Here is a 23,854-nt window from a genome sequence, read left to right on the forward strand (position 1 = left end):
GGCCTCCCTGTCCATCACCAACTCCCGGAGTTCACTCAAACTCATGTCCATCAAGTCGGTGATGCCATCCAGCCATCTCATTCTCCGTTGTCCCCTTCTCCTCCCGCCCCCAACCTTTCCCAGCATCAGAGTCTTTTCCAGTGAGTCAACTCTTCGCATGAGGTGGCCAAAGTATTGGAGTTTCAGCTTTAGCATCAGTCCTAAAAATAATTCAAAAAGATGGTATTCCCTTAAGAGGATCCCCATCTCCATCAGCTAGTTGCTCTTGAGGATCTTATCCATGCAAACATATACCCGCTTAAACTCTTGGCCTTTTACAATTAAAGAGGCTGTGGGATCCATGTCACAGGTCTTGCAGTGAGGCCCTGTTCCCCCCCGGTCTCTCCCCCTTTATTTTATCTACTGGCGTCTGTTCCATGTGCTTGTTTTCTGCACAGGGATGCCTCATTTTAAGCGACGAGTTAAACCATGCATCCCTAGTGCTGGGGGCCCGACTCTCTGGCGCAACCATAAGGATCTTCAAACACAACAGTGAGTATCAGCAATTTTATCCAAGAGGTACCATTGGTCCTAAACAAAAGTAAAGATTATTGATGCGGCTTTGTCCCTGCTCTTCAAACTGGGAGCTTAGCTAATGAAACACGGTTATGTTTATATTCACTACTGGCTTGTTAACCTCCGGTGACCTGGAACAAATGGTTGAACTGCATTAAGCACCCAGATTGCTAAGTGTAACCCGAACATATTAGAGTCACTGTCATTAATGGTCTTACAAAATGGCTGCTGAAGCTATGGCGGAGCTCTTAGAGTGCATTACAATTATCAGAAGTGTAAAATTGTCTCCTTTTTTGTAACTCTGCCTTGGGAAAGTTTGGAGACTTAAGTTTGTTTTTTTTTTAGTTTAGTTTTTTTATCGAAGTATAGTTGATTTATAATGTTATATAAATTTATCATTTATATTGTTAATTTCTGCTGTACAGCAAAGTAACTCAGAAATGACTCAGTGGTAAAGAATACTCCTGCCAATGCAGGAGACGCAGGAGACGGGTTCGATCCCTGGGTTGGGAAGATCCCCTGGAGGAGGAACTGGCTACCACTTCAGCAGTCCTGCTTGGAAAATCCCATGGACAGAGGAGCCTGGTGGGCTGCAGTTCATGGGGTTGTAAAGAATCACACATGACTGAGCATCCATGCAGTCATGTATATGGTTTATCTCAGGGTATTGAGTATAGTCCTATACAGTAGGATCTTACTGTTTATCCATTCTTTGTGTAACAGTTTGCATCTACTAAAGTTCCAGTTCTTCCCACCCCCATCCACCCTCTGTGAGTCTATCTCTGTTTCATAGATAGGTTCATTTGTGTCATATTTTACTTTATTTTTTATTGAGTATTGTTGATTTACAATGTTGTGCCAATCTGCTATACAGCAACACGACTCAGTTATACACATGTATGCTTTTTTTAATGTTCTTTTCCATTATGGTTTATCACAGGATATTGAATATAGTTCCTTGTGCTATACAGTAGAACTTTGTTGTTTATCCATTCTAAATGTAATAGTTTTTCTTGGAGATTCTATAAAGGTGAAGACGATAGGTAGATAGGGTGATAAAACAGATGGGAGGTGTTAACAACAACCACAAGTATGGTGTACAGCATGTGCTGTGCTTCCCTTAGTTGCTTAGCCATGTCCAGCTCTTTGCAACCCCATCGACTGTAGTCCGCCAGGCTCCTCTGTCCATGGGATTCTCCAGGCAAGAATACTAGAGTGGGTTGCCATACCCTCCTCCACGGTATCTTCTTAACCCAAGGATTGAACCCAGATCTCCAGCATTGCAGGAAGATTTTTTACCATATGAGCCACAAGGGAAGCCCAAGAATACTGGAGTGGGTAGCCTATGCATTCTCCAGGGGATCTTCCTGACCGAGTAATCAAACCAGGGTCTTTCTGCCTTGCAGGCCAATTCTCTACCAGCTGAGCTACCAGGAAAGCCCAGTATATAGAATACATAAATTTACAACCATTGATTTGTTTTTTTTTTTCCCTAAGTATAGGCTTTGACCCAAACATTTGTGTTCTTGTTTATTATATAATGTGGTCTTAGGCAAATTACTTAAACTTCTTAGATTGTTATTTACTAATTCCAAAAATAATCTCTATTATGATGCCTGATTCATGGTATGAAACTAATCTCTATTATGATGCCTAATTCACAGTATGTTGGAAAGGGAATATAAAATGCCTGGTAATAGAAGCTACTGAATTGTTTGTACGTGCTGTGTTATTAGATATGAATCTAAGTAAAAGGTACCTGGGTGTTCTTTGTAATATTCTTATTCTTGCAAATATTTTGTTAAGTTTGAAATTATCTTCAAACAAAATTGTAATTTCTTAGTCCTTTGCCAAAATTACAATTGAAGAATTTCAATTTATCTTCCAATTTTACAAAGCTCTTAAAACATTCAGTAACTTATTCTTCATGCTCTCTTTGGGCCCAAGACAATAGATAACAGTTCTCATTTATATCTTTTAATAAATGCTTACTGTGGTTATTTTACATAAGCAACTAGCATTTACTGAGGATTTACACTGCACCAGATGCTGACTTGATGATCTTTCCTTATGAACTTATTTAACCCTGTGGACAGCCCCAGGAGGTCAGTACTAGTTTACAGATGAGTATATTCAGGCTCCACAACAGGTTGCTTAATACTTGTCTAAGATCAGTGCTGCACTTAATATACCAGCAATTTGGAAAACTCAGCAGTGGCCACAGGACTGGAAAAGGTCAGTCTTCATTCCAATCCCAAAGAAAAGCAATGCCAAAGAATGTTCAAACTACCACACAATTGCACTCATCTTACACACTAGTAAAGTAATGCTCAAAATTCTCCAGCCAGGCTTCAACAGTATGTGAACTGTGATCTTCCAAATGTTCAAGCTGGATTTAGAAAAGTCAGAGGAACCAGAGATCAAATTGCTAACATCCATTGGATCATCAAAAAAGCAAGAGAGTTCCAGATAAACATCTCCTTTTGCCTTAATGACTATGTCAAAGCCTTTGACTGTGTGGATCACAACAAACTGTGGAAAATTCTTAAAGAGATAAGAATACCAGACCACCTGACCTGTCTCCGGGAAATCTGTATGCAGATCAAGAAACAACAGTTAGAACTGGACATGGAACAGCAGACGGGTTCCAAATTGGGAAAGGAGTAGGTCAAAGTTTTTTATCGTCACCCTGTTTATTTAACTTCTGTGCAGAGTACATCATGAGAAATGCTGGGCTGGATGAAGAACAAGCTGGAATCAAGACTGCCAGGAGAAATATCAATAACTTCAGGTACACAGATGACACCATCCTTATGGCAGAAAGCAAAGAACTAAAGAGCCTTTTAATGAAAGTGAAAGAGAAGAGTGAAATAAGTTGGCTTAAAACTCAACATTCAGAAAACTAAGATCATGGCATCCAGTCCCATTATGTTATGGCAAATAGATGGGGAAACAATGGAAACAGTGACAGACTTTATTTTGGGGGGCTCCAAAATCACTGCAGATGGTAACTGCACCCATGAAATTAAAAGACAGTTTTCCTTGAAGAAAAGTTATGACCAACCTAGACAGCAAATTAAAAAGCAGAGACATTACTTTGCCAACTAAAGTCCATCTAGTCAAAGCTATGTTTTTTTCCAGTAGTCATGTATGGATGTGAGAGTTGGACTATAAAGAAAGGCTGAGCACCGAAGAATTGATGCTTTTGAACTGTGGTGTTGGAGAAGACTCTTGAGAGTCCTTTGGACTGCAAGGAGATCCAACCAGTCCATCCTCAAGGAAATCAGTCCTGAATAGTCTTTGGAAGGACTGATGCTGAAGCTGAAACTCCAATACTTTGACCACCTGATGCAAAGAACTGGCTCATTTTAAAAAAACTCTGTTGCTGGGAAGGATTGAAGGCGGGAGGAAAAGGGGACGACAGAGGATGAGATGGTTGGATGGCATCACTGACTCAATGGACATGAGTTTGAGTAAACTCCAGGAGTTGGTGTTGGACAGGGAAGCCTGGCATGCTGCAGTCCATAGGGTTGCAAAGAGAAGGACATGACTGAGCAACTGAACTGAACAAGACCCATTTCAGGCTTTTGGTGTCCAGAACTGTAAGATAGCAAATTTGTACTATTTTAAAGCCATAGATGTGTGCTAATTTCTTACAGTAGAAAACTAATAGACTTTCAATCTCAGATATACAAATCACTTGTTCTCACTCACCAATGTGCTCAACCCAACTTTTACCCATAAAGAATTCTCCCTGCTGCTGTATTTACATCAGAACACAACCACCTCTGTGAGCAGGGTCCTTCAGTGTCCTTGGAACAACTTCTCATTTGAGAAGTTCCAGAAATGGGATGGTATAGGGAGGGAAAAATAATTCAACTTAGTCACAGTAGGTAAGGCCTCAGTAGCTGCTATCTGTCTTTATTGCTGGATGAGTTCTTGGATCACAAATGTGGGCAATTACTGTCCACCCTCCATTTCTGCGTGTTCCACATCCACTGGATTCAATCATCCACAGACCGGAAATATTTGAGAAAAAAAAACGTCCAGAAAGTTACAAAAAGCAAAACTTTAATTTATCCTGGAATAATCCTAAATACCTCAGTAAACAACGATACTTTAATCTTTAATAGGTATAAGTGCTGACTAAAATAAGGTAGAGATTTTTCAAAGAAGCTGCCGAAGATGTGAAGTTGCCTCCCTGTGTGTATAAGAGGTGTGCAACCAGGCCAGATAGGAGCTAATAACTTGTGAGATGGAGTTTAAGAACGGCCACCTTCATGATTGGAAAAGACACTGATGCTGGGAGGGATTGGGGGAGGAGGAGAAGGGGACAACAGAGGATGAGATGGTTGGATGGCATCACCAACTCGATGGACATGGGTTTGGGTGGACTCCAGGAATCGGTGATGGACAGGGAGGCCTGGTGTGCTGCGATTCATGGAGTCGCAAAGGGTCGGACACGACTGAACGACTGAACTGAACTGAACTGAACCTTCATGATGTATTTAAAGTGATGAAAGAGAAGAACCTACAACCAATAATAGTCTACACAGCAATCTCATTCAGATTGGAGGAGAAATCAAAAGCTTTCCAGGCAAGCAAAAGTTGAGAGAATTCAGCACCACCAAACCAGCTTTAGAACAAATGCTTAAGGAATTTCTATAGGCAGGAAACATAAGAGGACCTACACAAAATAAACCCAAAACAATTAAGAAAATGGTAATGGGATCATACACGTCAATAATTACCTTAACTGTAAATGGGTTGAATGTACTAACCAAAAGACATAGTATGACTGAGTGGCTGAGAACATGTGCGTGCATGCACTTCCACTTACCACATCACTCTACCTAACCCCCCAAATTGTGTGTAATTATTTTATATTGCTAGGTTAATCATATTTCCATTATGGCTTGGAGTTGTAATTATCTTTTTTTTGGTCTGGCTACTGATTGTGAAAACTGATAAACATCTTTTACTGTTGTGATTGTGTAACTATTATTCACTTAATACCATTGTATTGTGATTGGTCAACAGAAAATAATAGAATTCTGTATCACTAAAACTACAATTTAATAGGAAAAGAAAAAGTCTTCCTCTCTGATCCCTGTCTGATGGGCATGTTCCAAGGCTTTGAGGAGGAAATGGAAGGCTTATTTATCAAAACTGAAGGTGGCTTCAAGAAAAGAGGAATATGTAGCACTTCAGGAGAAAAAAAAAAAAAAAACTATCTTAAAATATCAATAACATCACACAAATAAAATTAAATGTAGCTGAGACAAATGTAAAATCCTCCATTTAGGCTCAAAGAGTTTACTGCTGTATGAGAAAGAACTCGATAGTGGTTTGTGGGGCGGGGGGGAAGTATTTTTGTTAACTGGGTGACATGATTGCTGAACAAGAAAAACTGACTGGTGCAATTCTTTATTGGAAAGAGCAAAGAACTGAACAAGTAACAAAGTCTGACTCATTGGAGAAAAGAATGGCCACCTAAACTGGAATGTTCTTAAACATCAGGAGTATGGGATATCACACAACTGTGTGTGTTCCACTTTCTTGGACTTTGCTCCATGTGTGTCCTCTGCTTCCATTTCAGGATACTGTCCTGACCTTGGAGGGAGAAGAGGTCCTATTTTATGTAGATTAATACCAAAGGATACTTGCTTGTTATTTAGAGTAACTATGAATTAATCAGAATTCTGGGTCTTTGAATTTTTGTATTCTGTATGGGAAAAAAATATACCTGAAGTATAGTTAAGACTATTCAGACCGTCATAATAAATGTTGAATCCTATGTGACTGGGTTTGACCAATAACTTTGAGCTATTCATCATTTCCCTGCCTGCCTGCTAAGTCGCCTAGGTGGAGTCCAACTCTTTGCGACCCCATGGACTGTAGCCCACCAGGCTCCTCTGTCCGTGGGATTCTCCAGACAAGAATCGTGGAGTGGGTTGCCACGTCCTCCTCCAGGGGATGTTCCTGACCCAGGGACTGGACCCGCGTTTCTTTTGTCTCTTATGCAGGCAGGTTCTTTAACTACTGGCGCCGCCTGGGAACCCCCATCATTTCTCTAATCCCCCAAATCAGAATGAGGAGACGAAAAGACTAAAAGAAGGAAAGTTCTGAAAGGAAGGCAGTGCTCTCTAAGGAAAAGCAAACAACGCTTAAGTCTGCTTTTAGCAGAATCTAGCACCAGGAATTAGCTCCTCCTAGATAGCAGATGCGGAGAAGGCAATGGCAAGCCACTCCAGTACTCTTGCCTAGAAAATCCCATGGATGGAGGAGCCTGGTAGGCTGTAGTCCATGGGGTCGCTAAGGGTCGGACACGACTGAGCAGCTTCACTTTCACTTTCACACATTGGAGAAGGAAATGGCAACCCACTCCAGTGTTCTTGCCTGGAGAATCCCAGGGACGGGGGAGCCTGGTGGGCTTACATCTATGGGGTCACACAGAGTCGGACATGACTGAAGTGACTTAGCAGCAGCAGCAGCAGTAGCAGCAGCAGATAGCAGATGTGGACAGTTACCGTCAGCCTTCCACTTCTGCCTGCTCCACAGTCATCAGATTCAGCCAATCACAGGCTGAAATTATTCAGGAAAACATTTTCCAGAAAGTTACAAAATGCAAACCTTGGACTCCCTGGGGGATTAGTGGTTAGAAATCCGCCTGCCAATGCAGAGGACACAGGTTCAATCCCTGGTCGTGGAAGATCCAACATGCGGAGGAGCAACAAAGCCCATGTCCCGCAAGAGAAGCTACCGCAATGAGAAGCCTGAACTGCATCTAGAGAGTAGCTCCTGCTGCCACCACTGGAGAAAGCCCATGCACAGCAAAGAAGGCCTGGCATAGCTAAAAGTAAGTAAGTAAACACATACAGCTTTTTAGAAAGCAAAACTTTATCACATGCTGGCAACTATTTGTACAGCATTTACATCGTGTTAGATATTATAAAGAAAGCTGAGCGCCAAAGAATTGATGCTTTTGAACTGTGGTGTTGGAGAAGACTCTGGAGAGTCCCTTGGACTGCAAGGAGATCCAACCAGTCCATCCTAAAGGAGATCAGTCCTGAATATTCGTTGGAAGGACTGATGCTGAAGCTGAAACTCCAATACTTTGGCCACCTGATGTGAAGAGCTGACTCATTGGAAAAGACCCTGATGCTGGGAAAGATTGAGGGCAAGAGAAGGGGGCAACAGAGGATGAGATGGCTGGATGGCATCACCGACTCAATGGACATGAGTCTGAGTGAACTCCAGGAGTTGGCGATGGACAGGGAGGCCTGGCGTGCTGCAGTCCCTAGGGTCACAAAGAGTCGGACATGACTGAGCGACTGAACTGAACTGAACTATTATAAGTAATCCAGAGATGATTTAAATTATATGGGAGGATGTGCATAGATTATACACAACCACCATGCCATTTTATATAACTGATTTAAGCATCTGTAGATTTGTGTGTCCACAGAGGTTCCTGGAACCAGTCCTTTGTGGACACCAAGGGACAACCATGTTGAGATCCCAACGATCATTTATTCAACATTCACTGCTGCTAAGCACTGTATTAAGCCTTTTATGTAATCAGCCATCTAAATTTAGCAAAAATCCAGATTGTATTTCTCTTCACTGTTCTCACTTATTAAGGGAGAACTATGCTCAAAGTGTGGAGAAGGAAATGGCAACCCACTCCAGTGTTCTTGCCTGGAGAATCCCAGGGCTGCCGTCTATGGGGTCGCACAGAGTCGGACACGACGGAAGCGACTTAGCAGCAGCAGCAGCATGCTCAAAGTGACTGAATGACCTGCCCAAGGACACACACAACGTACGGTGAGAGTCAAAACTCAAACCCAAGTCTGTAGCTCCTGTCTTGGTTTGTTTTCCCCAGGACCAGACCTGAGACGTGATTTGAAGGCAAATCCTTTCCTGAGAAAGTGATCCAGGATGCAGGCAGACGAGCAGGGGATGAAGACAGGGAAGGGAGGCAGCCAGGAAAGAGTGTGCTGTCTACCACACCAGACAGCCGGGGAGCAAGTCTACCAGGAGGCTCTGGGCACCAGTGTGACCTGCCTCAGTGTCACCCCCCTTGAAGAGTGGGAGCCGCAGGATCACCCACCATTTCCCACCTGTTGGTTGGTTGAGGGCTGTCCTGACTTGGGCTGAGTGTGCTTCTGCAGCCAGAAAGAAATCTCTTGGACAAAGAATAGCCTGTGTTTGCAGTGAGAGGACCCAGGTGCATGGACATGTCTGGATGATACTCTTCCACTCTCGCTAAGTCCAGCTACTGCCAGACCCCACGCAGGACCCAGACAGAGACATGCGTTCTCATGTGAAAATCAGTCTAGTGTGATGCCCTATCCTCTTAGCAGCCTGTTAACCCAGAAGCCGAAGTCTGGCCTCTGGCACCAAGCTAAGAATATCTCCTTGCCCCGTCTACTGGACTCCAGGGAAACAGCCAACACTCAGTTTGCATTCGTGACTCATCAGTGCCACAAAACAGACTCTCCAGCCGTTTCACAGCACTGGCCAAGGCATCAGTTCCAACCAGTGCCCACAGACTTGGTCTCCTTCCTGATTCTGGCGCGTTGAGGAAATAGGTCCAAGGTACCTGGAGGCCTTTGGTGAATGTGTCCTCTGGGCCGAGTATATCATCACCCTGAGAATTCCAGGACCCCAAATCCTGGGTGAATTTCAACTTTCTGGAAAGGTCAACTTCTGCTTTCAGAGGTCTGTGGAAGTCCAAACTGAGTTTTTTGCTTTTTCTGAACCTGCTCACTTTACTGGTAAATGCATAGGACGTAGATTCTAGGATAATGTTTCCTAGACTTTAATATACAAGGGGGCACTGTGTGGCGACTTGTTAAAATGCAGAGTCCAGACTCAGATCTGGGCAGGGGCCTGAGCATCTGCCTTTCCAACAAGCTCCCAGGTGATGCTGCTGTTCCAGGTGCTGGGCCACACTTGGAGCAGAGAGGCTGTGAGTAAGCTCCATACTCGAGTCAGTCACAAAGGGCTTCTTGAGCTGGTCTTGAAGAGGAGAAGCAGTCTTTTCAGCTAGGAGAGCTGCATGAGGTCAGAGGAATGGGCAGGCCAAGAATTTGGAGTGGTTTGGGGGAAAAAAGTCGAGAGGAAGAACTGGGATTCTTTCTAGAGGCATTTACAGGCCACGAGGAGGGGGAACAAAGGGTGCAGTGTCTGTGGGAACACTCGGGGCCCTGCCTCTTCTGAGGGCTCACGAGTGTCATTTGAGTGGAAGGTCAAACCTATAAGCATCACTTTCGTTACTTCACAAGCCACAGCCTTTTAGATCTTCAGGCTCTTGAACTAGATTTTCACTTTAATAAATAAAGCAATTGCCTCTATACGTTTTAACAGTAAGCGTATTGAACCCTTGCTGGAATGAAACTTTCACATGCACTCACTCATTTCAACCTCAGCTGCACACAAGGCACCTACCGATTACCCCTTGTTCCAGATGAAGAAAAAAAGGCACACAGGGGTGAGGTGACTTGTTCAGAGACAGAGCTGGAAAGAGGCAGAGATGAGCTGTAAATCAAGGAGGTCTGAGTTCAGAGTTCCCCTCTGAAACACAATGAACTTAGACCTCCTTCCACTCCAGGCCTCCCCTGATGGAAGGGTGATGTACGCGATACGCTGCAGCTTCCATCTCTTATGCAACTCTCCCGGGTCAGGGCAGCTAGGTTAGGCAGAGGCAGGCAGTACTCACTGGGTGCCCATGGCTGCCCTGCGACCTGAAACACAGCATCCAGGCGCTGACTCGGGCTCCCACAGTGCTCCCCAAGTCAAGGCTCACCTTCCTGCCCTGATCCCACTCACCCAGGGATCCCAGTCAGTACTCCGTCTATTCCCCCAGGGCCTTGCCTAAGGATCCAAGGCCTCCATGCTGTATCAGGCCTGAGTGCATGGGACACCCTGTCCCTTAATGCAGACTCTGTCTGCTCTTCAGCTCATGTCCCCAAAGCCAGACATTTCGGCGATGACCCTCTCCCCTGCCACCAGCAACCATCACACCCTCAAACCCCAACCCAACTCCTCTCCTCCCAGCTGCACTTTGCCCTCTTCCAGGAAGCTCACCTTGCTTCTTTGACTTACAAAAGGCCACGTGATACCTGCCTGCATACTTATAGATCCATCCAGAAGACCTGAACCGAAGTATGTATCCAAACTGCTTTGCAAAGGCACCATTTCTCCAGGACATCAGAAATACCCTCACTGATCTTGCGGAGGAAACTCTACAAATGTGACTTTGAGAAGAATATTTGCTTTGCTTGCCAGAAGTGGCCGTTATGATCATGTTTTCCTCCAAAGGCTACACAAGGACGCAGTCCCCCCAAAACCATCTTATAAGTAAGACTAGGGAACTTCCCTGGAGGTCTAGCAGTTAAGACTTCACCTTCCAATGCAGGCAGTGAAGGTTCCATCCCTGGTCGGGGCATTAAGATCCACATGCCCTGTGGATCTTAACCAGAACTTAAAACAGAAGCAATATTGTAACAAATTCAATAAAGACTAAAAATGGTCCACACACAGGCAAAAGTCTTTAAAAGAAAAAAAAGAATGATTTATCATCAGTCACAGTTGCTTTAAGTATCTGTTGCGTAATAGTTCACATTTGGGCTCAATATTGAAAGAAGACACTGAGTATGTCCAAAGGCACACAAGGACGCGGGGTGAGGGGATGGGTGGGCGGAAGAATTAGGAACAAGTAGCGTTTCTTCATCATCCAACCATCTTTTCACTTAAGAAGCAGCCACTGAGCTGCTGAGCATCTTTTGTATGTAGGCATGAGAAGATTTCGGCAAGCACCCCACAGAGCAAGGACCCAGAGGATGTATCCAAATGCAGCTGCAGGCAGGTTTCCTGGAGCTCTGAGGGGTAGAGGTGAATTGCCAGCACACTGGGCAGCGTCTGGGAAGCGCAGCCTGCCATTCGGCCCCCATCACGGGCCCTGGATGGGCGAGCAGGGCGGGGCAGTGAGGGATGGCTGGGCACAAAGTTCTCTTGTCTCAACAAAAGCTCAGTTGCACAAGAGATGAGGAAAGAGGCAGCCGTGGCAGGAGAAACAGTGTCGGCACTGCACAAGGGAGCAGAAAAGAGGCCAGGGACCCAGTTCTAATCTCTAGGAAGACGCTCTTTGAATTACACCAAACCTCCCTTCTGAGATGATTGCAGCTCTTTGCAATCATCTTGACTTGGGCTCTCTTCTCAGTGTCTGTGCAGATCCCCAGAAGCTTGCTGATATTATCAGGGCTTTGAATTTAAAAACAAGGGCAGGAACTGACGCAGACAGTCATTGCCACCTAAGGCTGATTGGAGGTTTGCGCACAAAGATGGGCTCTTCCTGGGATTTAGTAATTCCTTAACTGGTGACAAACCAGGGCAGCTTTGAGCCAGAATGTAGCCCCCGGGCTACATCTCATCGCCCACCAGGCCAGCTCCCTTCTCGCGTCCTGTCAAAAACCAAAGGAACCCGCCTTGATGAGCCAGACTGGGTGGTGAGTGGTGTCTAAGGCGTTGTTACTCAACTTTGCTATGATCACAAGTCCACAGTGTGTCATTATGACTTTGTAACAACATGGTACAATAGCACCATGTGCGTGCACCTGTACAGCGTCAAATGTTTTCTTTTCATTTCCCTAACTCAAGTTTGTTTATACTCTGACCAGAAACTGATTTGTTTAGGCTGCCTTTTTCTTGGTTTGTTTTGGGTTTTATTGGTTTGACAAACTCTAACTTTAGTTTGCTTATCTGAAAAAAGCCAAAACCTAATTGTTCTTGCCTGCTTCTCAGAAGTGTCATAGGGATTAACATAATGTGAGTATAAGTACTTTAATAAGTATTATTATTTGAAAATCCCTTGCAGATGTTAGCGCATGATTTGCTGAAACAGTAGACTCTCGTAAGGCCTGCAGAACATAAGCCACAATCCCCTGAATCCTACAGGTCTGTAACCCACACTGTAGAATTATACAGTGAGAGCCTGAGAATCAGAAACAACCAGATATTACCATGGGCCCAGAATCCTACTACAGTAAGGGAGGTCATACCTCTCTGTCTAGCATCAGCGATTCTGTAAAGAGGTTAGCGAGTTCATCCCCCAAGGGGGAGACATGACTGACTGATTCTCCCTTTGCACGAGGACCCCAGTGGGTGGACACCAGGGGTCTTCTCAAGTTCCGCTAAAAACTTCTCCCCAAAGAGCTGTCCATTCATGACAAACACGATGAGTTCCCTGCCATCTGCAAAATGCAGCAAACACATCAATGGCATTTGCAGGCTGTCTGATATTAGAAGAATGGATGGAAACTTCTCTTTTCATTAGCGGTGTTCACTTAAACTCCCAAACTCAGACTCTAAGATGTATGTGACCTTTTTGACAGCATGAAGAGTATGATAATCTATGCATGTGCAGATTATTCAAAAGCTTAGAATATAGATTTTCTTTTCATTAAAAATATAGAGTGTGATAGACTTTGATGTTCGTCTACAGTGGTGATATCTCCACTAAGAGATCAGTCATCATTCTATTCTCCTCCAGAAGTTTGCCCCTTTGCAATCTCCCATCTCTTCCCTAGGCAACTAACTACTAGGAGAATATTGATTTTTAAATGACTTATAATTTAGTTCACTTGGGTTTTCTTTTATTACTGGAATCACACTCATCATGTATTATTTCTGTATGCTGCTGCTGCTGCTGCTAAGTCACTTCAGTCGTGTCCGACTCTATGTGACCCTATAGATGGAAGCCCACCAGGCTCCCCCGTCCCTGGGATTCTCCAGGCAAGAACACTGGAGTGGGTTGCCATTTCCTTCTCCAATGTGTGAAAATGAAAAGTGAAAGTGAAGTCGCTCAGTCGTGTCCGACCCTTAGCGACCCCACGGACTGCAGCCTACCAGACTCCTCCATCCATGGGATTTTCCAGGCAAGAGTACTGGAGTGGCTTGCCATTGCCCAAAGACTTGTAAATTCCAAGTCCCAGGAGGAAAAACCCTTTAAACAGTTCTGCTTAGACTCATCATCTCTTTATTCTCTTCCAAGACTAACAGGCCTTCTGTGGATTACAGGAAAGGGAGTTGGTTTCTCCAAGCACAAGGGTTCTGTCAACACTTAAGGAGCCCGGCTGAAAGCAAAATGTCAATAAAAGTGAAGGGCTGTTATTCCTGAAATTCTCAAAGAAAGCTGCTTTTTGTTTCCTTGGCTGCCCTCTAGTGGTCAATGATGCAGGGTCATTAAACATACTGCATCTTCGGTCATGACTCAAGACATATCGGCCTGTCTTAAAAACAAAAGTTAAAAAGACAGTTATTTAAAGAAATGCTGCTGCAAGCATGAGCAAACTCTCCTTACTTCTAATTCATATTTAGATCCCAAAGTGTCATTCCCTTTCCTGTTTCCTGGTCTACAGTCCTTTCAGTGAAAAGATGAGGGACTCAACTATTACATATCAAATTAGCTCCAACAGTGAGCATTAGGACTAGGCTAAAAGGATGAACAAGATAAGGTCCCTGCCTTCCCTGGAGGATAGACATGAACTCAAATAATGAGCAATGTGATGAGTGCTTAAAAATAGAATAGACGAGTCTGTATCTGTTTTGTGGATAGGTTCATTTCTGGTGCTTTTTAGATTCCTCACGTAAGCGATGTCATATGGCATCTGTCTTTCTCTGTCTGACTTACTTCACTTAATATGCTAATCTCTACATCCATCCATGTTGCTGCAAATGGCGTTATTACAGCTGAGTAGTATTCCGTTGTGTATATTTACCTCATCGTCTTAACAACAAAGTCCTCCTGTAGAACACAGGAGACTATGTTGAATAGCCTGTGATAAACCATAATGGAAAAGAGTATTTAAAGGAATGCATATATGTATAACTGAATCACTTTGCTGTAGAGCAGAACACAAACATTGTAAACCAACTATACTTTAATAAAAACAAAAAAATTTTTAAACAGAATAGACAAAAATATACATACAAAAAAAAATTATTAAGGACACAAGGAAGAAAGAAAGTCTGCTGTATTGGCCAAAAGAGCTCTAGTGGAGTCTTGCGTGATGGGTGGAAATTCTCCAAACAGACAAGAGAGGGAAAGTGTGTAAGACAGATGAGAGGCTGTGTGTTGAAGAATATTGAGAAATAATATCAGGAAGATAGCCAGGAGCTCGGTCAGGAAGGACCTTTGGAAGCTGCATTCATTGGCTATTCCTGCAACAAACAGCCTCGAACCCTCAGTAGCACCCAATAAATATCACTGATTTTTCCCGCGTGACTGAAGGTGGGCTGGGCTTACTATCCTTGTCTCTCAGCCTCTCTTGGGCCCCCTCCTGGGACCAGCTGGGCTAGCCCTGTGGGTGTTCTTTTCCTGTTACTGGCAGAAGCACAAGAGGAAAAGCAGAAACATGGAAGGTCTCTTAAGGCCATACTCAGAACTCACCTGCTCTCTCTTCCCTGGGTTCTATTAGCCAAAGCAAGTCATTGGCTGAACCCAAGTCAGAGGCAGGAAAACATCCTCCACCTCTTTAGTGGGAGGGCTGTGAGCTTACATGCCAAAGGATTCGAATGTGCGGAGGGTAGGAATTAGGGCCAATAATGGCACCTGCCACAAGTTCTACCTTGGAAATGCCGGGTTTGAGGTACTCATGCAATTTTCTAAAACGTGGTTGGAAAATGTAGCTCAAAATACAGGTTTGCTGTATAGGAATGGAGTCTAGATGAGAGTGGATACATATATATGTATGCTTGATTCGCTTTGCTATACAACAGAAAATAACACAGCATTGTAAATCAACTATACTTCAGTTAAAAAGTTAATTTAAAAATGTTAAAATAAAAGTAGAGAATTTTTCATTGGAAAAAAAAAAGAGAGGCCTGGCTTTGCGTGATGGATCCAGGAGTCTCAAGACCCCACTCAGCAGACTTGTGGACCCCCTCCCATGCCGACTGGTTCAGAATCTCTAGGGGTGAGACTGGGGATGTGCGTGTTAACCAGGTCCCCAGACAATGCTTCATATTCTCTGAAGTCTGAGCCGCACTGGCCATTTCATGACATGAAAATGACGCTGTCTTAAAGTTCTGAAGCAAACCTGAGACTGCTTTACTCCAGAATGTGGCCTCCACACTGCATCCATTCTCCCACCTCCCAAAACTTAGGCAGTGAGACCCCTGCCGGCCAAACATGCTGCCAGTCGAGCAAACTGAGCTAAACTCTCCCCAGATGGTGCCTAAATGATCTTCTGGCGAGTGTTAATGACATCTCTCCAGGCTAATTTTAACCTGGCAACAAATAAGCCTAAGAAATGCATTTCGTGCATTTTTTCAATCTCTAAGAGGAGCCACGGAAGAGCCTGTGAAACCATGTATCAATAGCTCCACTAGAGGCTTGTTCTGCCTGCTTGGAGACCCATTCTCTCATCTTGTCAGAGTTAAATTTTCCTAAGAAATAGACTGCTCTCTCCCTCCAGTTGTTCTCTGATTCCACCTTTGCTCTCTGACAATTCGGGCCCAAGCTTGAGTGTAAAATATCTGACTCCATAATTTAAAAAAAAAAAAAAAAGAAGGAAGTAAAGAAAAACCCTTTCATGACTCCAATTTTTTTGTATTATTTAAAGACATGCAAAGCCTAGAGAAGCTCCTGAGAGATGCTGTCATCTACGGCCAGCCTCGAACTCGGAGAGCTTGGAAAAAGATTCTCATCCTAGTGGAGGGCATCTACAGGTAGGTGAATAACCAGAGACCTGTTCACACACTGAAGTGAACAGAGAGCTGTTAGGTGGGGCAAGGCTGACCTCTCCTAGTGAAATAGACAAATGAATGAGATGGAGGGGAGATGCAGGGACCTGAGCCACAGCCACCAATGTGAACTGTCAGGGGCTGGCTCACCTGACCTGTCAATGGCCATACATATGGTGGAGCACCTCAGAGGCCGTGTACTGGAGAAAGTGTCTTCAGAAGCGTCCTGAACGGTGCTAGCTTGCATTGAGTCCTCCCATTACCCTTGGCTGCCCCACAGTTTCAAAGACCTCTGGGACTGGCTTATTCAACATCACAACACTCTTTGCCTTTACAACAAAGGCAGGAAGCAGGTACCGCTGATGGGAGCTCAGCTGCCCCTGATTCAACAGTGCACCCAAACTCTACTTGCTCCTTGAACTTGGCCAGTTGTTGGCGTCAGAACACAAAAGGCCTGCACGTTTTCCTCAAGGTAAGGCTAACCCGGAGCGCAATTCTTGATTCAGAGCTGGGAATAGGAAGAGATGGTTTTTGCATCTGGAGACATGTTCACTCATGTCATCTCAGATATGTTCAGTCTTCTCTCAGCTTGTGGGCTGAGCAGACAAAACATCCACTAAGCCGGTCAGAAATGCACTTTCATACTGAGGGTTGCAGTTGAATTTGCTTCATTCTTCAAATTGATGATTGTTACTAAAGTCGAAATTGTCCCAAACTCGGCTTCTGTCAGATGCCCTAATCCATGAGTCAAGGAAGTTGCTCATTCCGAAATCAATGCTCAATCCTAAAGTCAGAAGAATCAAGGGTGATACTTCCTATGATATAATTATGGAAAGATGAACAATATTACAAGGAAGGGAGTGAGGGCTTAACTTCCCAACAAGAGGGAATGTGGTTGCAAAGGAAGTCTGAGATCAGAAGCAGCATTTCTTTCCGTTCCCAAGGGCGCCACCTGAGCATGTCTGTCAGTTTTCAGTTGTCAGAGCCACAAAAGACCACTGCAGGCCCCAGGCGGTCAGAGGCCAGGGCTGGCGCTCACCCTCTTACAGGGCACAGGGTGGTCCCTTCAACAGAGAGGTATCTGGCTCAGCATATCAACAGTACTGAGGGTGAGAAGCCCTGCTATAGACTAATGTAACCACCCACAGGCCCAGAACTTGCCACTTTTAGGAAATAATCTCGTTTTGACTCTCAGCTGTCACAACCTCCAGCTTGGGTCTTTCTCCCTGTGAGATCTGTGCCAGATGCCAGCCTGGAAGAAGAATCCTTATCTAAACACCTGTCAGTCAGACCTGGACCGGTGAGAGTGCAGATCAGCTTAGCAAGAGAGATGGGCATCTCCCTGAAGCAGAGTAAACAGAACCCAACTGCAAACAAACAGAACTCAGCTCCACTAAAAGGAAGTTGTGTGTTCTAACTACTTTGATCATGGCTGAATTAAGTGGACCACAGCATTTCACTGTCAAATCAGTTACACAAAGAAACCCCTCTGATAACGGCTATGCTGGGGCTGGGTCCTACCTGATATCGGGACAGGGAAGCCAAAAGGGGACTTCAGTTCCAAGTTAGGGTGGCCCCAAACCACAGCTTAAGTTTCACTAGCAATGGTGACTGCCCAGTGACCTGCTGTGAAACAAGCCACCTCAAAGCACGGTGGCTTACCCAGAAGTGAGCTATCATTTCCCATGCCATGGTGGGTTATCTGAGCCAATAAGGGGGCTCTGCTTCATGTGACATTGATTGGGGTCATTCATGGGACTGCATCCAAGGGGTGTTCAGCTGGGGCTAGAACATCCAAAATTACCTCACTCATGCATTTGAGCTCTCGCAGCTGGGTGTTGAGTGAAGTGACTTATTCTCCCCATTTCTCTGGGGTACTTTGTCTTTATGTAGGCTTTCTCATTCAGCAGTCCAGCAAGAGCTTCCTTACAACATGGTGGCTGGCTTCCAAGAGAATGAAAGCAGAAGTTGCCAGTTTTTTTTAAGTGCTGGGCCCACAGCTGGCTCAGCATCATTCCATTGGTCAAAGCATGTCACAAGTTTAGCCCAGATCCAAGGGGAGGAGAAAAGGAACCCACCTTTTGATGGGAGGATTGGCTTGTGTATACAGACAGGGGAAGATTTACAGGCTGCCTTCTTTGGAAGCAATACCACAGCAGCTCCATCGACCCGACATGTCTGCAGAGAGATGTATTCTCTGTCCGTGGACTCGCCTTCTCAGAGAGGTCCTTTTGGTCTCACCTGTCTTTAAGTGAGACTGTGATCTAAAGAGATGCTTTCATAAATAGACAGGCCTCAGTACTTCCTGGGACCTCCTGGGCTGGCCAGGAGTAGAGTTCAGGAACATAGGGACGTTCTCCTTTGTTGCTCTCCAGAAAATGTAATTATTTCCCATAAGATTTTCCAAAAGGCCAGGGTTAGGAATGCAAAATCAGCAATCGACAAATACAGTGCTGCTTTCCAGTGGCTGTATGCCTTGTTAACATCCACACAAATCTTCCTTAGAGTTTTCACTCTCAGATCTTTTTTATCTCTGTCCGTGATTTGCTCTTATGGGCAAAGTCCCCCTACCACAGACAGCTCACATAAACCAATTTTTTCAAAACTCCCAAAACGAGTAGTCAGCCAAATCAGTATCAAGGTAGGTATCAAAGTAGGAAAGGCTAGATATCAAATCCTAGACGTCAATAAACTTCACAACAGCAGCAATGACACTATCACCATCCATAGATCATATAAGTGTTAATATCTATATAGAGAAGGTAGGGGAGTCAGGATTTGGAGGGAGGCCTGGACATGGTCACAGACCCTGTGTCGCTGTCTATGGCTCTGTGTCCTTCATAGAATTCCTTTGTAAAAATTAAATGAGATCATACATGCCAGTGCTTGGCAGAAGCCCAGCCCATAGTAAACCCACAACCAAGGATAGCAGTCCTCATCGTTAAATTTATTTTCGATTGAGGAAGACACAGTTCAGAAAACAATAAGCCACCTGCATGGCAAAGCCGTCTGACAGCTGGAGGTCGGGTGTCGGGGGACAAAGTGTGCGTTTACAAGTGCATACGCACTGACACATTAAACATTTCACGCGTGCCATCTTAAGTGGTCACCGCCAGTACTCTTGAGGTTATTGTGAGGACGGAGGCATTCAGCTTCCAAGATCGAGATAACTTGCCCCAGGGAAGGTAACTGAGATAAAGCAGAACTGGGATTCAAACCAGGTGGTTCTGCAGGGATAGATACCCAATGTAAACTGAAGAGTCTGCCCATGTGCCCGTGTCCGATGAAGGAAGCATGGAAAACGCAGAGGCATCCATGTGACCTTCCTCATCAGCCCATCAAGGGCTTAGTTTCTTCGTCTGTAAAGCAGGGAGATGGAAACTTGAAGTCTGGAGCTCCATGATTTGGGGTCCAAAAGTCCGGTAGCATTGTTTTGATGTTCTCTCTGCATTTTCCTTTGTTTTAAAGTCGTACTCTTCTAGTTTTGTGTTTCTGGGGGTCTAGTAGTCACTGTGCGGTGGTCGAGGAGTTTTAAAATCATTCGAATACACACTAGAGATGGGGCAAGTGAAGAGTGTTAGTCTCTCAGTCACGTCCAACTCTTTGCGACCCCATGGACTGTAGCCTGCCAGGCTCCGCTGTCCATGGAATTCTCCAGGCAAGAATATTGGAGTGGGTATCCATTCCCTTCTCCAGGGGATCTTCTGACCCAGGGATCTCACCTGGGTCTCCTGCACTGTGGGCAGTTTCTTTACTGCCTGAGCCAGCAGGGAAACACTAGAAATGGGAGATGGGTCCAAAATAACCTGGGATATAAACTAGTATAGCTGGAACCCAAATTTTCAAAATAAAATTAATCAAGAAATACTATCTAGTCGTATCCAAAACTATGTATATAAACAGATGTTGGAATCTCAGCATGCCATTGTCTCTAAGAATGTAAGCCATTCTCCTGACCCAAATAATGTAAGTTTAAGAGCTGAGAACCTCAGTAGTGAAGTCTAACCTGTATCCCTAGGGTATAAATGAATAAAGACAAGGAAAAGAAAACAGTAGTTACTTGATTTTTAATTAACCTCAACTCTTTTTTTCCTCCTCTCTTTCCACCTTCTTTCTTCTCTTGGATTATACTCTGGGCCCACCAAGGAGATTTTTCCACTGTGTAAATTGGCAGACCAGTAGCTTAATTCCCAGTCATGCCAGTGGGTAATATGCTTTAAACACGGAGGAGAAGGTGCTGAGAGGGAGATTTAAAAAGGAGTCTTGTCACTTAGCTAATACATTATGTAATAGAAAAGATATAAAGAGATTATTCACTGGCTTACTGGTTTAAGAATAATTCAAATCCCTCCACAGAGATTTCAATTAATGAGTGAAATTATTTTTACCTACAGTTGTATTTTAGTTTTTTTTTCCCCCTCTATTGAAGCCAAAAGAAAACATGACCTTCCACTCAAGAAGAAAATACTGTTCTTGTGTTTGTTTGGTTTTTTTTTTTTTTCATCGTTTTTGGCACAGTATTCTTTGACAGCAATTTTAATAACATAGATAGCCTTTTCACGTACAAACAAAACTCAATATTCCACTATGGGGAAAGATTCAATTCAAACTTTGTCACATTGAGAAAATGAAAACTTAGTGTGGATGAATATCACTCTTTATAAAAACTGAGTTTTCTCTAGAACTCTTGTGTGCCCTGCATTAACTCCTGGAATCAGCAGTATTGCTGAGTCATTAATCTTTGAGGACGAAATATAAACCAGGTGGGCAGACTCCTAACATCAGCTAGACCAGCACCAGCAAAGATGGCTAATTAGCTACCTAGAGTGTCTGCAAACTGTTCAATGTGAACTCTGGCTCCTGCCAAACTCAGTTCCAGAACAAAAAATGGCTATTTGTGACATGTCAGGTTTTTAGCATGTTTGTGTTACCAACTTACAACATTTTAAAAGGTAAGAAGAAGGTTCTAGAATTTTGAGGGCATCCATCCATGTATTGGGTATGACACCCATATACCTCCTTCCTGAAAGAGTCAACACAGAGGGCTCCCAACTTCTCAGATGAGGCCCCAGTGCAACCATTTCCTTCTAAGCTCCTCCTGAGGACAAGAACAACACAATGGGTGCCCGTTATGTGTCAGACACGTTAAAGTGCTATTCCTAGCAATTCACACTGAGACTTTATGAGCAGTGTGCTCCCATTGTGTTAATTTTCACCCAAGGAATCTGAGGCAGAGAGCAACAACTAAGTTGCCCAAGTCCTGAATTAGTAAACGATGTGGCTACCACCTCAGCTTATGGGGTCAGCGGGCTGGACTCCCCGTCAATGGCAATAACTTTAACAAACAATCACTCTAAGAAAATACTGGAATTAACTTGCAAACTTAAGTAAGAGAAGATGACTCTATGATCTTCGTGTTATTAAAATCTGAAAACATCCATTCAGAATGATCTTGTGAAAAGCACAAATAAGATGGACTTCGTTGAAATTAAGAACTTCAGCTCTGCAAGATAGTATCTAGAGTGTTAGCAGGCAAGTCACAGACTGGGGGAAATACTTGCAAAAGATCTGATAAAGCACGCCTATCTAAAAGATGCAGGGAGGAGAGCCCTTAGAACTCAACAACAAGAAAACAAACAACTGAATTTAAAAAATGGTCCAAAAACTTTAACATACACCTTACCAAAGCAGATGTACAGATGAAATAAGCATGTGAAAGGCTGCTTCACATCATATGCCATCAGAAAAAATGCAAATTAAAACAATGAGATACCACTACACACCTATTAGCAGGTCAAAATCGGGAACGCTGACAATAGTAAGTACTGCTGAGGATGCACAGGAGCCCAGAGCTCTCATTCACTGGTGGTGGGAAAGTAAAATGGTCTAGTCACTTCAGATGACAGTTTTGTGGTTTCTTACCAACGTACTCTTACCATACAATCCAGCAATCTTGCTACTTGGTATTTACCCAAAGGAGCTGAAAATTTGTGTTCTATCAAAACCCTACACACAGATGTTTGTAGCATCTTCATGCATAATCGCCAAAACTAGGAGGCAACCAAAGTGTCTTTCAGTCAGCAAATGGATAAACGGTGGTGCATTCAGACAGTGGAATATTAGCACTAAAAAGAAATGAGCTACAGAGTCATGAAAAGACACAGAGAAAATCTAAATGCATATTACTAACTGAAAGAAGCCAATCTGAAAACATCACATAGTGTATGATTCCAACTACGTAATGTTCTGGAAAAGGCAGAACTATGAAAACAGCAAAAAGATCCCTGGATGCCAGGGGTTGGGTGGAGAGACGGATAAACAGGTAAAGCACAGTGGATATTATAGGGCGAAAAAAAAAAGTAGTATATATTATAATGACAGATATGTGTCATTATGCATTTGTCCAAACCCATAGAGTGTGGGACGCAAGGGGATAATGCCCTTAAAACTGTGTGTCCCAACCTGGGGGGATTTGGTGAGGAGTTTTATAGCAGTGGTTCCAAGGCAGGGTTCTGGGGGTCAGGGTGTGTGTGCAGGGCCTTTATTCCTTTAATCTGGCCTCAGGTGGTCTCCTGATAAGGAGAATGAAGAATGTGTCATCAAGTATTTAACATCCTCTATTTGGGGGTTTTAGTTCTGCTGAAGAGCTCAAAGACACTGCGCATGTCTCACTTGAGGCAGAACCAGAACCCTGCCCCAAGGCTGCTCTGTTGTTTCCTGGCTGGCCTTCCCTGCACCCGCTCCCTTCCGTGATTAGCAGCTTATGGGCTTCCTGGTAGCTCAGATGGTAAAGAATCTGCCTGTAACACAGGAGATCTGGATTTGCTCCCTGGGTTGAAAAGATCCTCTGGAGAAGGGCATGACAACCCACTCCAGTATTCTTGCCTGGAGAATCCCATGAACACAGCAGCTTGGCAGGCTACAGTCCATGGGGTCACAAAGAGTCAGACACAACCAAACGACTAACGCTTTGGAACTCAGGGAAAATTATAATGGCTGAAGCCTATTCCCTATAAACAAGAAACAGGGAACAGAAAGGCTTTTGTGCCCAGGAGCCCTACAAGGCCCTGCTTAGTTTCACAAACAATACCAAGGGTGAACTCTACTATAAACTGCGGGCTTTAGATGGTGACGTGCCAGTGGAGGTCAACTGGCTGAAACAAACGTACCACTTTGGTAGGTGTTGTTGACAAGGGGGGAGCTTATGCCTATGTGAGGCAGATGGCATATGGGAAAACTGTACCCTCTGCTCAGTTTTGCCATGAACTTAAAACTTCTCTGAGCAATAAAATCCATCTTTTTATAAAAGAAGTGGGGCTTCCCTGGTGGCTCAGTGGTAAAGAATCTGCCTGCCAATGCAGGAGACTTGGGTTCGATCCTTGATCCCAGAAGATCCGACACGCCACAGAGCAACTAAGCCTGTGTGCCCCAACTGGGAGCCGCAACTACTGAGTCCATGTGCCACAAGTACTGCAACTGCCAAGGCCTCGAGCCTGTGCTGCACAGCAGAAGCCACCTCAGTGAGAGAGCTGCGCATCGCAACTCGAGA

The 23,854-nt window shown here is 44.2% G+C and overlaps 1 protein-coding gene across 1 annotated transcript in view; it reads left to right on the forward strand.

Moving 5' to 3' along the window:
* SPTLC3 (serine palmitoyltransferase long chain base subunit 3) overlaps positions 1-23,854 on the forward strand; it is a 168,117-nt gene that overhangs the window by 93,806 nt on the left and 50,457 nt on the right. Inside the window, exons 6-7 of the mRNA XM_055426625.2 lie at positions 438-531; positions 16,185-16,290. Of these exons, the coding sequence (XP_055282600.1) occupies positions 438-531; positions 16,185-16,290 (200 nt within the window). The remainder of the gene's footprint in view (positions 1-437; positions 532-16,184; positions 16,291-23,854) is intronic.

The sequence above is a fragment of the Moschus berezovskii genome, chromosome 15, assembly GCF_049115385.1.
Source record: "Moschus berezovskii isolate FMDL1 chromosome 15, NW_MosBer_1.0, whole genome shotgun sequence".
Taxonomy (NCBI): Eukaryota; Metazoa; Chordata; class Mammalia; order Artiodactyla; family Moschidae; genus Moschus; species Moschus berezovskii.